This window comes from Taudactylus pleione, unplaced genomic scaffold (assembly GCF_031769625.1).
Source record: "Taudactylus pleione unplaced genomic scaffold, aTauple2 ptg000004l, whole genome shotgun sequence".
Classification (NCBI taxonomy): domain Eukaryota; kingdom Metazoa; phylum Chordata; class Amphibia; order Anura; family Myobatrachidae; genus Taudactylus; species Taudactylus pleione.
The window spans coordinates 9,390,844-9,407,586 of NW_028284407.1; the positions used below are offsets into that span (position 1 = coordinate 9,390,844).

At 43.0% G+C, this 16,743-nt stretch overlaps 1 protein-coding gene across 1 annotated transcript in view; it reads left to right on the top strand.

Moving 5' to 3' along the window:
* The window catches only part of MTX2 (metaxin 2), an 81,722-nt gene that overhangs the window by 52,719 nt on the left and 12,260 nt on the right, over positions 1-16,743 (top strand). The window contains exons 5-7 of the mRNA XM_088474337.1: positions 8,734-8,810; positions 11,601-11,693; positions 16,346-16,384. Coding sequence (XP_088330463.1) covers positions 8,734-8,810; positions 11,601-11,693; positions 16,346-16,384 — 209 coding nt within the window. The remainder of the gene's footprint in view (positions 1-8,733; positions 8,811-11,600; positions 11,694-16,345; positions 16,385-16,743) is intronic.

The window sequence follows — 16,743 nt, forward strand, 5'->3', positions numbered from 1 at the left end:
GTGGAAAAAGGGGCGAGTCTTAAAGACAAGCCCCTTTTTTCTCGTGGTCACGCCCCTTCTATGGTCCGGCACCTTCCCCCGCGCCGGACCTAGAATGAACACTACATCCAAGCATGGTAATTGGGCTAGTTGCCTATATGATATTGCAGCCTGCATTAGAAGCACAGTGGACCTGTGCACCAACAAATTCCAAATAAATTAAACATATATTTCAAATAAAAAGTCAATATTAATGATATTGACCCTTTGACGTTGTATTAAAGAGTTATATAATGTGGTTTCACCACTAAGTTTTACACATCGCCATCTAAACTGTTTTTCCCACTGTAGAAACCGGCTCAGTAAGTAAAAATGTGAATAAATTCCTTAGAAATGTAAATTATTATCTGTATCTTCAGTGAAATGGATCACATTCACACGCTCGGTTATGATTATTGAAAACGTCAGCATATTGTTCATTTGTAACACACTAGCCATGATATACTGAGTTTAACATTGAATGTATCGGCTAATCCTGGCCCTGCTGAGCTGTGCACTATTGCCAGGATCGGTGACTCTTTAGAAATAGTGCTTTGATGGCTCTCTGCATATTCTCAAAATATCTACAAATAATAACCACTCTACTGCTGTTGTAGGTGTCACAATAAAGAGAATATTGATCTCCAAGGGGAAGGTGCTGAGCTGACTTTTCTCTAAGCATCAATTGATAGAGAAACTAATGGAAAGCTTGAGCAAAGATACAGTGGAAGAGTTATTAGGGCTGCTAAGGCCAAATGCTTCAGCTATAGTATTGGAAAGCAGTTAGTGCTGCTGGGAGACATTGTCCTCTGTGCCAATACTATGCGACGGAAACAGATTAGGGAAAACATAGAAACGGTCATCTCTATGTCTACCGATTTGTTCAAATCTCCCCTCCAAGTTTTTTTTCTGTCTTTAAATCTCCTGTCCCACTATTTTTGTGTTCTGCTGTTTTTTTGTTTTTTTTAATTTGACTTTAAAAGTCACAGCGGGTATCAGATGGTGGCATGAGGAGACCGAGGAAGGGTTATTGTTGCCAAGTTTGTCAGTTCTTGAATGATGGCTTCTGGCACTGATTGCTCGGAACATCAAACCTTCACATTTTGAAAGAAACAGAGAAGTTTATACATCCAGAAACAACAGTAGGAATGGGATGTAGTTGGCATCCCTACGGTCAGATGCCAGCGCTCAGAATTCCGGCACTGGAATCCCGACAGCAGTCAGAATCCCGGCTCCAGCATCCCGACAGTAAGGATTAGGCTGTAGGGGGGGGGGGGGTGAGGGTTAGGATTAGGCTGCGCAAGGGTTATGTTTAAACTGCGGGAGGGTTAGGCGGTATGGGAGAGTTAGGATTAGGCTGCGGGGTGGGTTATGATTAGGCTGCAGAGGGGTTATGTTTTAGGCTGCGGGAGGGGAGGGTTAGGCTGTGTGTGTTGGGGTTTAGGATTAGTCTGCGGGGGGTTATGTTTGGCTGTGGGAGGCTTAGGGTTAGGCTGTGTGGGAGGGTTAGGATTAGGCTGCCGAGGGGTTATGTTTAAGCTGTGTGGGGAGGTTATGTTTAGGCTGTGGGAAGGGAGGGTTAGGTTTAGGCTGCAGGGGGGTAGGATTAGGTGTAGGGTTATAGTGCTAACCTACAGGTGTCAGTATTTCAAACCAGTCGAGATTCTCAGCGCCGGTATCATGTGTGCCGGGATGCTGTAGGAATACATCCACAGTGATTTTGGTTATTCAAATAAATAAATGTACAGTCTCTGTTTCTGAATTGAACAATTGTCAAACGTGCCTATTGTTAAACTAGAACAAACATTGTGATTTTCGTGGCCCACGTTGATCTATATTTCCTTTAGCTGCACATATGTAGCAGTAATTCTTACCTTGGCTGCGGAGAAACTTTGGGATTAAGTGGAATTACCTGCCCATTCCATCAGCAGTGTTTCATGCAGAGGGGATATATTTGGTAAAGTGAATTCTGCTGGGGGCGGAATCTGTATATTAATATTTAAAAGCACTTTCTATGCTTTCGCTTTTTCCATGGTGTCATTTTAATTGAGCTCTGCATCCATACGGAACATATTAATTATGTGGTGGTGGGGAGACACTGATACAGTTATTCAAGTCTGTCACCCATTGATGTTTCTGTGTAATAGTTGCAGTATATTAAAGAGAATTCAAATACAGTCAAAACCGAACAAGTAAATAGTCAGAACAAAGGAAAATCCTGGAATAAAGTAAATGTAAGTGGATTGCTTGAAGCCTCTATTCCTCTAAATGGAAAGTATTACTGAGACACAGGAGCACAGGAGAGAGCAGCACCCTATTATACCTTAGTCTTGTTTTCTGCTTTTAAAAGCTACAGTGTATGCTGACGCTGTACCAATAATTGCTAATAAATTGTAATTATATCACTGTCCTTTATCTGTAAATTGCAAATGTTCCCACGTCTTCAGCCTGTGAACTTGAAGTAGTGTCACTATGATGTATGAAGCAATGAAAACAGTGGAGAAGTGGACCAGTAGAAAAGTTGCTCATAGCGACCAATCCGCTTTGAGGAATGTACATTCTATAAAATGATAGGTAGATGCTTATTGGTTGCTATGGGCAACTTCTCCACTGGTCCACCTCCACTCTTTTCACTGCTTCATACATCAACCGAACCCATACCTCCCAACTGTCCCGATTTCAGTGCGACAGTCCCATTTTACAGGCACTGTGTCTGTGTCCCACCTGTGGGAACACTGGGCAAGCCCCTAGCATGACTAAGACGGGCGTGGGTCGGGCGTTTCTGCATTTCCCACAAGGCCACGCCCTATTGAGAGGCCACACCCCCTATTTATGGGTGCGGGCCGTAGGGTTTAACCTTCCCAGTGTGTGTGTGTCCGTCTCTCTCTCTATCTATCTATCTATCTATCTATATATATATATATATATATATATATATACACACACTGTGTGTGTATACAGATATATTTGTGTATATATCTGTAAATACAGTATGTGTGTGTATGTGTGTATATATATATATGTATATAGGTTGAGGCTCCCATATCCAAAATGCTTGGGACCAGGGGTATTTTGGATAACGGAATATTCCGTATTTTGGAATATTTGCATATGATAATGAAATATCTTGGGGATGGGACCCCCATATACACCCAGAATGCATTTATGTTTCATATACACCTTATACACACAGCCTGCAGGTAATTTTAGACAATATTTTCAATAATTTTGTGGCTCAAGCAAAGTTTGTGTACATTGATCCATCAAAAATCAAAAGTTCATTATCTCAGTCATGCCAAAATGATTCCGTATTTCTGAATATTTGGATACGGGAGACTCAACCTGTAAATATATATTGGAACATTGCACAGCCCAGGAAACTCAATGACAATGTATTCTAGATACAGTATGTCTCCCGTCTACTAGAGGAATGTAAGGGCGGTTACAAATGGTGAATATATATGTCAGAATATGAAAAGATCCGTCCACTAGTAACACGGCAGTACTGTCTGAATGAAACCTTTGACTCATTGCAGTTCAAAAAGATCTTCATGCCTTTTGTAATACACTTTGGAGTATGGATGCAGATGAGGCTTTTGTTGGTGCGATGTACCTTATCCATTACCCTTAGGCTGACTGTGAGCGAGAGAAGGGGGAATGTACTGAAAAGGACCATGTCAGAGCCTGCTGTTAGCATGAACTCTGTGTGAACCAGGTCTAACAGCAGGTTTCCTGCATGTGCTTGGGGGGAACATTTGGTGAAGAACACTGGAGAACCTCTAAATATGACGTGAAGCCACAGGGAGCGACACAGTTTCCCCTCCAGTTTCATACGATGATCCTTCCTCCTCTGGCTGTGAAATGATTGCTCTGATGTTACATTATGCTTTCTTTTTTTTGCTAAATAAAGTTTTCTTAAAGGACTTTGGGCCTGATTTAGAGACTTACGCAATGCTGATATTTATGCAGATCGAGCGATTGTTTGCAATTCCACGTGTATATAAGCTGCGCGTGTGCAGCGATCGCAATGCGATTACGGACACATGGAGTAACCGATCGCAAAGTGAGTGACAGGTTGTCAGCGTTTGGTGGTGGTAACGAGGGGTGGTCAGAAAAAACGGAGGAGTGTCTGTCCGTTTAAGCGCTGTTCCATGGGCGTGCAGAAAGTGTTCCCTTGCGATCTCCTACGCAGCATGAGAGCCCTGTGCGTGCCAGGAGAGCTACCGATTCTGTAACTGGATAGACCTGCCAGAAGGGCAAGATGGCTGTGCGATGTGCGTCGATGTTACCGATATTTACGCAGGTAAGAGACGTCGTACGCAGATAATAAAGCAGCAGTAGGCGTCTCTATGCGCAAGTGATCTTTGGGACAATTATCATATTTTCGCTGCTGCCTTCCGTACGGAATCGCAGGTGCAATCACATTACCATCCATCTCTGAATCAGTCTAAGTGCGCAGAATGACCCCATTATTACAGATATAAAAAGTAACGCACAAATAATATATATATATTTTAAAGTAGACAACAAAAATAGGGACGAATAGCAACATTGCAAATTAGAGACATTGGCACGCACACAATTGTTTAAATGGCACAGTGGATAGCATTGCAATGCTGAATCCTTGGGTTTAATTGTAACCAGGGTAGGATTTGCATGCAGTTTGTATGTTCTCACTGGGTCCACATGTGTTTTCTTTCAGTGTTCCGTTGTCTTCCCATTGTCCAAGATATTCTGCTACATAGTCTTCAAACTAAAATGGGCGTTATTTATGTGTGCGATTGTATATCTTAGCCAGGGGCTGATCTGTATAGTGCTGCATAGGAATACATATGATTTACCCTAATCCTGACAGCGGCAGCCCGACAGAGGAGGAAATCCCGATCGTCAAAGGTAAGTATTGACTAACCTAATTTTTCCCCCTAACCCTCCCTTAGGGGTGCCTAACCCTAATCCCCCCCCCCCCTTCCCCTAACCTTACCCTCCCGGGGGGAGTGCCTAACCCTAAGTCCCCCCAGGGTTCCCCTAACCTAACCCTCCCCCCACCCTACGGCTGTCCGTGCCCGGCTTACCTTCGATCGGGAAGCCGGGCATCGGTCTCCCAGCGTAGGTAAAATGACAGGCATCGGGATCTCGACGCCTGTCATTTAACCCTTACTGGGATTAGACAGTCGGGAAGCCGGCGGTCAGGATTCCATCCGTCAGCTTCCCGCTGCATAATATACTGGCAGCATAAGTGTACGTAAGTGTGTGTGTATGTATGTATATATGTATATATATATATATATGTGTGTGTGTGTGTGTGTGTGTGTTGTATATATAAATATATATATATATACATTATAATAATTTATTATTCTGCAATCTTCGCTTTGTTTTCCTTGATGATCCTTCAGTGTGGCCAGAACAGAGATTGTTCTATAGGTTCTCAAACTCGATCCTCAGGACCTCAAACAGTGCATGTTTTCCAGGTCTCCTCACAGAATCAGTAATGAAATAATTAGCTCCACCTGTGGATCTTTTAAACTGTGTCGGTGAGTAATGACTACACCTGTGCTTCTGCTGGGTGACCTGTGTGGGGTACTGAGGACAGAGTATGGAATTAGCCATGTTTTGCAGACGTTTTTATTTTCCTTTTTTATGGTGTATATTTACAACTTCTTTGGAATTATAGTAATGGTCGCATGCACAGTTCTAAAAATAGAATTATGACACATTAAATTATTCTGAGCGACCTCTTTTAGGTTTTATCTTATTACTGAAAGTGGTGCTAAACACAAGTATTCCAATAGATTTAAGAATTACTGTTTTTGGTTCAATATATGTGTTCTCACACTATTAATATATGGATTCTATTTATTTGCAGTAACATAAGTAAAGATTTTAGTTAACCTCAATATAAATAGAGACACAAACAAGGGTGGGGTGGTGGCGTAATGGGATTAGCTACAATATAAATTTACCAGAAGTCTTTGTTTCGTATCGTAAAACCACCATAGATTGGAGTAGGTCTGTGATGTAAAGCCACCATAGCTCTTGTGCCTTTATAGTAAAGCCATCAGAGATTTGAAGTGCTTTTATTGTAAAACTGTCAAAGATTTTGGACCTGCATTTTATACTGAGCTCAGAACAGGGCAGACATTGAAAAGTAGTCACTCATATGCACTGTTTTTTGGCTCGCAGTCAGGAATTCTCTCTCTTCATTGCATATGGGTCACTAGAATGTTTGTTGGATTATATATTGTTAATTCAGATGCTCCCTGTATTGTAAAACAATCATTAAATCACTCTCTGTATTCTATAGAAGTCACTAGAATGCTCTCCATGTTGTCTGTTATTTATTAAGATGAACTCTGTATAGAGGTGACTAGGATGCTCTCTGTATTGTATATGTCACTAGAATGCTTTTTGTATTATACTGTTTATTAAGAGCCTCTGGCCCTGATTCAGAGCCGGTCGCTATTTGCACTCGCTCGTCCAGAAAATAGGGGTGGCTATTCAAATGAACCGTTCGCTGTTTGCGGTCTGTTCACGCCTCTAGGTCTGAACGAGCGAACAAAACTTGTGGTCGTTTTTTGGGAAACTACGCCCCTTGGCCGCTCGCATCCGACGTCATGTCCGCTATTTATTAGATTAATCGAGTACATCGAACAGGGTATGAACTGCTCGCTATTCTTGGGGTTGGTTTTTGCTACCACAATTTTGCGAGCAGTTCTGGCTAAAAAAAAACCCAGTGACGTGGTCAATGACGCTGCTGTTTTAAATATGCACACCCATAAAACGCCCGTTTTGACCTTTAAGCACGCCTGCGTTCTGATTTCCACTCCCCGTTTCCAAGCACCTTCCCCTGTTACCACCCACATACGCCTCATCCTGTCACTCAAATTAGCAGGCATTCGCTATTTTGCGAGCACATGAATTTCGGCCGCACTGACTGGTTCGCGCATGCGCATAACGATCCGTACGCATGCGCAGTTTGGCAAACATCGCTCGGAGCGAACGAGCTGCCGCTTACGAGTGGCTCTGAATGAGGGCCTCTGTATTTAGAAAGGTCAGTAGGATGCTCTCTGTATTGTATATTGTTGCTAGAAGACTCTGTGTATTATATATAGTTTCTTATGATGGCTTGTGTATCTGTATAGCAGTCACTAGAATGCTCTGTATTGTATAATGATCGCTAGATGCTCTTTGTATTGTATAAATGCCACTAGATTGCCCTTTGTATTATATAAATGTTACTACAATGACCTGTTTTAGTTTGCAGTCACTTATAGGTCACTAAAATAGTCTCTACATGTCTTCACAATCCCCATATGTACATTGTGGTGCACAGTTTCAAGGACCTTACAGATCACTGGCTTGTGTCCATCCCCCCAGGCATGTGTGTGCAGTCAGACCTAGTCAATTACAAAAATAATCTAGTTGCTTGAGTGCCAAATGGCAAGATTTTATTATTTGGCAGCTTGCATGGCTAGGCTTTCCATATTATCCCTTTTAGTTCATGGCACATGTGAATTACACAGGTTCCCCTGTCATACTCCTGAGATGTGATATAAAAATGATTAGAATAATACAAAGAAGATATTTATAACTTATAAATATCTTCTTTGTTCATTGTAATAATTTTTATAGTTAACACTCACCAGGTTTGTGGAGCTCCCCGGGACTGCAGGGAGAGGAGAGATGAGGCAGCAACAGCTCAGCCTCGCTTCTGTATACTCAGACACTGCTTGCAGAGCTGGGGGCGGGGTCACACTATGGGCTGCAATCTGCACAGAAAGAGCGCTAATAGAGGCATGCCTCTAAGTATAGGGGGCTGGCCTTGAGCACTGTTGGACACCTTGGATGTGTCATGTGACCAGGAAGTTCACTGCAGTGTTTAGAGATCGGAGCTTAGTCAGCAGAAGCAAGAGAAGACACAGTGATGCAGGTAGGAGAATCGGTGGACACTGATGCTTGGTGTAGTGAGTGGAGAGTTACAGTGAGTAGGGGGTGAGACAGGCTCCCAACACTCCCATTTGTGCCTCCCCAGCCATTGACCACACATCACTGGTATAATTCATATGTGTACTGAATTAAAAGGATGATATGGCAAGCCTATGCATGACCAGATTGGACAGTTATCTTGTAACTTAGGCCGAGGGGAGGGATACGCTAGTGTATAGCCGGCTTAATACATAATATTATATATAATATTTGGTTCCTCAGATTACCAAGAACTGTGCTGAAATCCTGGAGTGTGATGAGAATTTAATATGATTGCGCTCACAGTTCTTGATAATAATGAGGGGTGTGAATCACACTGGCAGTAATAGACTCTCGGCATCTACCAGACATATTGTGACTATTCCATTCAGTATGTAACTGTATTAATTACTTTACCGTACTTATGTTTTTAATATAAAATATTGCTAGAATTATAGTAAGAAAATCTGTCCTACTACAGTGTTTAAGCTTTAGAAATAGACTTAGTAACAAGTCTGTCTGCAGTAAGTTCTCTAGACTTAGAGCTCACATTGGCTTCCAAAACTCCAGACATTGGATCTTTGAGGAACCAAACAGTAGATTCTATGTTGGCAGTTTCACTAATTTGTTAGTCTTGCCCATAATGTATTGTGTAGCCTTGAATGACTATAAAAGATTGGAAGAACTACACTTTACCAAAGTGCTTTGAGTGTATAGTCTGCGTACATCTTATCCTTTTATATTTCATAGGCAAAGTTCCTTTTATCCATGTTGGGAATCAAGTAATATCGGAACTGGGACCAATAGTCCAATTTGTGAAAGCCAAGGTAAGCGTTATAACAATAGACTTATTCATGACCAACACTAAGTTATGCACAGTGATTATTCATTGCACCCTGAGATTCCTGGTCCCTCAAAGTCGGTATTCCTCAGTGTATGGTGTTATTTAATTTTATGGTGTAAAGGAGACTAATACTGCTTTACACCAAAATCCTGGGTCTGACCCAAGATTTGGAACACCGTTCCAAAACGGGTCAGACCCAGGACAGACCTTTTCTACTGTGGCGCCGAACCAGATTATTCCCGGATCGTCGCTGTTCACACTGCACACGGGTGCAGTGGAACACTTCTCCTGGCGCTTGAAGATGACATCATTTCCAAGCGCTAAGAAACCCGGAAGTCTCCATGCTGTAAACGGGACCTGGTCGAATGACCCAGGGTTCCCGTTTACACTGCATGGTTTCACAGGTTGTTCCCGTGTAAAACCCTGCAAGTTACCTGGGTTGGATTGCCGGGTCTCTCGACCTGGGAATCCAACCCTGGCCCCTTTTACACTGACCTGGGAATCCAACCCTGGCCCCTTGTAAAAGGGGTATTACAAACTTTTATCTACTGTAAGTAATATGTGGTGTTAGCTACATTCACCCACTTTTGTATCCCCTTTCCAGGATCTCCCAGAGAGGAGTTATGGGTGGGAGGTGCAAGATGCATGGCACCGATAATAGTGTTATCGTTGCCCACTGCTCAATGCTGAGATTTTTGCCCTTGGACACAGGAGAAAGTGGCCACGTGAACACAATTCGCTGCCCATAGAGTCCTCTAGTCCCTATACCTCTCACTTCTCTGTAGAATTGGGTGGGATCTAGGAGACTGGTTACTTTCCCAGAGAAGGAGAGTAACGCCCCCATAAATTAATGATTGCACTTGCGAGGGGGAAGGGTGCTGGAAGAAATGGGAGACAAGAGGGTGTTGGGAGGCTAGCTGCCATGAAAGAAGTAAGGGCAGTGGCGTCACTAGGGGTTTCACGGGGGTGTTGGCCTTGGGTGTGCAGGCTGCACTGTGAGACACCATCCGAGGGGGTGACCAAAATATTAGCGCTGTTCTACTATTTTGGTGTCACCGAGCAGCGGTGATAGATGATGCACACATGCATGTGTAATCCACTGTGCCGGGAGAGAGAGAGCCAGGAGGCTGTCAAGCAGCACCAGGAACAATGGGCAAGCCTCCAGTATGATGAGAACAGGGTCATCTCCCCAAATGCTATGCATCAGGGAGTGTGGCTTTGGTGGCACAAGGTCGCACTCCTTTCTGGAGCACGCACAGAGAGCCATATAAGGTGTGACATGGTGAGTACAGCACAATGGGTGTCACCAACCATAGTGATGCCACTGGGTAAGGGCACAGAATGCCAGGGGATTAATTACTAGGGAAAAGAAGGATCCCAGGTCAGAGGCCTACACATATCTCTATGACACTGCATATTAAGAACACATCACAAAGTGATTCACTCTGGATTTATATCCCTGACTTTGCGGCAGGGACGCTCATCCTGAGAGACGCCTATTCTGAAATATTCCCAGACCGAGTCTGAGACTGCTAGAACCAGATAATCTTGCTGGATCGCCAGATAATCCTTCTCTCACTCCCTCTATCTGAATATAGATCATTTATTGGGAGCGAGTCCATAATAACCAACTTTATGGCGTCCTGACCCACACATATGGGTAATTTTAGATTTTTCTTCCAGAGAAGCATCATCATCATTATTATTTATAAGTACAAAGATATAATTGATTGATTCATGCTTGGCACCAATGCTAACTGCACTGCCTGCACTATTCTGTACTGTATATGTACATTGTTCCCTTACTGGCCATGGGCAGAGTAGCATCATTGGTGCTGGAACCATACATAATATAATATATACTGTATGGCCACCAGGGGATTTTATGCAAAGCAGTTATTCCGCAGATAAAGCTGACGTAGGATGTCTGACTTGTATAAAAACGCATAGGCAGTGGTAGGCAGGGACTAATGGTAAAATGGGTAAACAACCCGATCTCTCAACAAGCAGTATGTCACACATGTTGGGCAGTAGGTTTGCTGATCGGTTGGTTCAGTCAGACTCTGAATTATTGTGAAATACACTCGTACTGTAGCTATCCTGTATAGCAGTATAGTGTAGAAGACTCCTTAGTGGGGGCACTCTTATCTATAAATATGTATTTAAAACTTAACCTTTAATTGATTTATGCATTTAAGATTACACATACAACATATAGGGGTTCTATTTACTAAGCAGTGTTAGGAGACAGAGTGAAAAGTGATAAGGTGCCAGCCAATCAGCACCCAACTGTCATCTCACAGGCTGTGTTTGAAAAATGACAGTTGGGAGCTGATTTCCTGGCACCTTATCACTTTCTTATCACTTTTCACTTTGTCTCCTAGCACTGCTTAGTAAATAGACCCCTTAGTGTGTTTTACTCACACAAGAAAGGACATATAATAATAATAAAGAAAATCTGCATTATTGTGCCTATGCCATAACATTACACTTACTGTGAGCCTGTTTGCCACTTGTTGATTGTGGATGAATAAACTGGCTGCTAAACATTTTGGTTTCTAAGCAGTGATTTAGTTGCTCCATGCTTTCTGTGAGACGCCACAATATAACCTCTCACGTGGCCGGTTTTGCTCCCACACAGTCGGGTCCATGCTTCTTGGTTTTATCACTGTTGATATGGCTGATAAATAACTAGGTGTAGTTACATGTTAAAAGCAAACTGTATACAGATGCATGTTCATATAATAAGTCTTTGACCTATTTCCCCACATAGGGCCATGCACTCAGCGAAGGGTTGGATGAAGTCCAGAGGGCAGAGATGAAAGCATATATGGAACTGGTTAATAATAAGCTTTTGACAGCAGAGGTATGCTACGCTATTATAGTATTCTATCGCTGCAGCTCATTCATAAACTCAACGTGGTTTATGGTTCCAGTACATCTCTATCAGGTGCCAAACTGCCTCTGTTCTCCTGACACAATTGTTGTTTTTTTCGTGTGGTGTAACGGTATGCAGTCGGGATGCTGACGGTCTAAATGCCGACTGTCTAATCTCAGCATGGATCTAATGACAGGCGTCAAAATCCCGATGCCTGTCATTTTACCTACGCCGGGAGCTCGACGCCCGGCATACCGATCGTAGGTAAGCCGGGCGCGGACAGCCACAGGGTTAGGTTAGGGGCTCTAGGGGGGGCTTAGGGTTAGGCACCCCCGGGGGGAGGTTAGGGTTAGGCACCCCCTGGGAGACTTAAGTTTAGGCTGCGGGGAAGGGGGGGTTAGGTTTAGGCACTTACAGGGAGGGGTTAGGTTTAGGCACTTGGCGGGAGGTTAGGGTTAGGCACCCCTAAGGAAGGGTTAGGGGGGGGGGTTAGGTTAGTGAATAGGAAATACTTGCCTGTCGGGATTATAACCGTCGATCTTCCAGTGTCTGCATTAGAACCGTCGGGCATGTGTCCGGCGGTGAATCATACCAATCCCTTGGTAACTACTGTTTGGGATTCTTTATACTATGTTCTTTCAGTCGACAGTGATTTTGTATTCAGTGCTAACCAGCAAGTTCGTTTAAAATTGTTAAATAAATAAGTATAATGCAAAAGTGACCATTTTCTTAAAAACGGCCCAATTTTTAGCCTCGCTCCTCGGGTGGACTGAGCGTTTACACAGAAGCCCCCCTCACTCAATATCACACTTGTAGTCTTTATATTAACTTCTTGGTGCAGATTTAGGGGGGAATTCAATTACACACGATGATCTTTCGTGCAGTGAAAACAGGTTTTTATTGCAATTTTTTTTGGGGTGGGAGGGTGCAATTCACTTAATGTTTTTGCAATATCGGACGTGAAAAAAAATTACACTTAGCGCGGATTTTTTATCGGCCGCCTGTTTCAAGGCAGGTGAAAAAATATCCCCAATCGTGCCGGCTATCGGGTTCAATTGAATAACCTGGGTGGGTCAATTAGCTGCTGTAATTTCCCGCAGCTAATTGAATTCACCCCTTAATCACTGAAATTCCGCAACTCAAAAAGACTGCTTCTTAAAATCTTAATTTTAGCTTTATTCCCCTGGTAAGGTTCACCCACATTGCTGCTCTTCTCACATCAACTACACAGAAGAAAAATTATCCTAGAGATTATTGATCCCCATGTAATATTCTTTTGGAAACTCGGCACAAAATAGGGCATTTTCCTCTTTGCTCTTTGTAAGCTCCGTAGATTTCCTGACCTCCGTACAGACAGAGCATAGTGCCCAGGAATCTGTCATCTCCCTGGAATTAGCAGCCATGTCTGATCTGCGTTTGCTCCTTGCTACATGCAGCAGAACACACACATAAGATATAAATCCTTGTGGATGAGCCCTTACAGATAATACATAGAACAGATACGTTTGTATATATTATTCCTGTGTTACCTTGTCCAAGCAAGTAAACATTTCATATTGTATATCTACTTCTTGAAGCAGAGCAATAATTGCTGCAGACGTTTGTACATTTCTTATAATTGCCTGACGTTGTTCCACCTACTGTGCTTCAGATTAGTGTAATTCATAAAACGAACTGTATAGCGATTCTGACTCACATCATACTCAGTACATGAAGTCATTTCACACGTAACACTGCTGGAAATAACTAAGTATTGTCCCTTACATTTCACTCAGTTACGATACTGGCAGACACTACAGGAGCACATTAACACGATTTAGAATTGTGTGTAATGTAATCTATAATATTTGGCATTTTAGGAAATGCTGCATAAATATATCTGTTTTTCTGGGAACTGATTGTTGTTAAATGACTACTTTCTGTATGTAACTTGTAATCCAAAATGTACCTGTCACCTTCACACAGAGGAAGAAAGCGTTTCTTTAACCTGGACCAATTTGTACTACATTGCAGACTAGTAATTCACTAGGTGTGCAAAACACAAAGTGATGTCTCCAGCCCCCCCGTAAACTGACAGACTGAGTCATCCCTACACATAGCTGCCTCCACTATGTACAGATGTGTCTTCATACTTCTAGCCTTAATGCGCCAAGCGGCGCGAGTGAGCTGCACTGAGCGGCGTATCTTCTTTTTTGCTCGAATATGCGTCTTAAGCCCGTATTCAATTTGCGGCGAAAAGCCAGAATCGGTGAAAAGTATCGCCGATGACGTCATTTCGCCAGGCGGAAAAGTATCGCCGTATTAAATTTGAAAGACTTTCCGCCTGGGCGGAAAGTCAATGCAGTGTACGAGGCAGAAAAGTTTCGCCTATGAATAGCAGGTGGAAAAAAGTGCAGAATTGGGGTTTTGGGGTGCAACGTTGCGAGAACCCCCGTGCAACCTTCTGACAGTCCCCCAAAGGTAAACTGCATCAAAATTTAAAAAAAAAAAACTTAACACCCCAAAAAATCACTTTCATTTTGGGGGCGAAAAAAAAAAATGTTGCGGGACAAAGTTAAAAACTAGCGAACTAGACTCTAGGGGGGTCCCCAAGTTTGCCCCAGGTGTTTTTTTCATTGCAGGGGCTTGCGGCAGGTTGATTTTTCGCAATTGAGCCCGTTTAAAAACACCAAATACCTTCAGCAAGCCAAATCGGGGGGCACCATAGGTAAACCCCCATGTCAGAGCATCTTTTGGGGGGTGTCAGGCTGATTTCCCCAAATCTGACAGGACTTTCCGCTTGTTTCAGTTTCGCCGGGTCCCGTTTTCGCGTACTTTCAAATCGAATACGGGGATAGGCGTGCACGCGTGCGGTACTTTTCCGCCTGCAAAACACGCGATGTAGGCGAAAAGTCCGGGAGGCGGAAAAGAATCACGGGTCCGCTCAAATTGAATACGGGCCACAGTCGCAAGGCAATGCAACTAAACTTCATGAGACTGCACTGATTACATTTGTGTGCGACTGAGGGTGAATCTGTATATGAAGCACAACGGGACCTGGCGTGGTAAAAATCTGCGGCCGCTGCATTGTAGCACTTTGTATACAGAGTCAGACTCAGTCGTACACAGATATACAAGTGTCGCATATCGGATTAATTAGTGTAGTCTCATGTTGCATTGCGTTGTGACTAAGACACACATTTAAGCGAAAAATAGGTTGCCGCAAGTCGCATGGGACCTGCCGCACAAATGGCTGTTTGGCGTGACTGCGGCAATAGTATATGGGGGCACATATATAAAGGTGAGATATACACTTTAAAGTCCCAAGCTTGTAGTCCATTCCTACCAAGAGGCAGTGGGGCTGATACTTAGTCACATAGATTACGTACGCAAACTACGGTTTTTGCATACAGTGCAGAAGCGACTTTACGCATTTTTGCATATGCACATACTATTCTGATTGGATACAACTTGGCCAGATCTGTCTTTCCGTTAATTAGGGTGTTGGGTCAGTCAAACAAAATGGTGGTAACTTGACTTTTGCCAAAAACACCTGAAGTAAGAGTAATAGTTCAACATCATACATCAGTTAGTAATTAAAATATACAAAACTTTCTTTGGATTTCTACCCAGCATAATTTGCCCTTATGTGTGCCCAATCCTACTTCCAACCACCCCACACAGCAGAATGAATTCACAGTCATTTGTTCACAGACTATAAATTCCATGGACACAGTGAGGAATAGTGGACCTCATTCAGAGCCGGACGCTATTTGCGCTCGCTCGTTCAGAAAAAGGGGCCGGATATTTAAATAGAGCGCTCGCTCTTTGCGGTCTGTTGACGCCTCTTTGAGCGAGCGAACGACAAAGCGCTCACTATTTTGTAGAGACGCCCCCTGGCCGTTCGCATCATACGTCATCTCCGCTATTAGATTAATCGAGTACATCGAAAGGCGTCTGAACTGCTCGCAGTGCTTGTGGTTGGATTTTCCTACCGCGATCATGCGAACAGTTCAGGCTAAGAGACAACCAAGTGACGTAGCCGATGACGCTGCTTTGTTAATTATGCACACCCTTAAAACACCCGTTTGGCACGCCTGCGTTCGGATCTCCACTCCCCGTTTTCAAGCACCTTCCCCTGTTACCACCCACAAACGCCTCATTCTGTCACTCAAATTAGCAAGCCCTCGCTGTTTTGCGAGTGCACGATTTCCGACCGCAATGACTTTGGCGCATGCGCATTACGACCCATACGCATGCGCAGATGTGCGAACATCGCTCGGAGCAAACGAGCGGCCGCTTACGAGCGGCTCTGAATCAGGCCCAGTGTTCCATGAAATGATGAACCATAAGAAAAATTCAGAGATATACGTATTGTGGAAATTTGGCACCTTTGCATACATAATCCCTGTTCCACTTTCAAGTCGTATTTGTGCAAAATTTTACCAAAATTTTATATATTTCTATTTCTGATCTATGTGAGATGAGGCGAAATTCGTAGCAGAGATTGAGCAAACACTGTTTTATATAAGGGCAGTAGTTGCTTTGATTGGCTAGTATGTAAAAGATAAAGACCCTTTTATATATGAACCCAAATCCTTCTCCCCTTTGCTTTTCTTCTGTATACAGTATCTATTTTTATATGATTTCTTTGCTTGCAGTTGTATATTCAGTGGTGTGATGAAGCTACACTAGAAGAGGTGAGTGACTCTGAAGCATTTATCTTGGTTAAATTTTAATGAGAAAACACTTTTGTTCACAATTGTCGGTCCCTTCTCATAAATGAAACATTGAGGTTTTATACCATTAGTTGATACGATGTATTTTATTTTTTTTCTGCTGGCACATACATTTTGCAATACATCTAGCAAATTTTAATATAGCTGTTAGCTATTTTCTTTTTACATTTATAAGAAGCAATGTTTAAAGGAAAATATTTACCGCTGCAAGCTATGCATTTGTTTTGTAAAATATTCATTTTTGAAATTGTAACCCATTAGGCTGTGCCGTCTAGTATTCCCTCCCTGATTGCTCTGTCTGTTGTGTTCTGAGGGTCTTG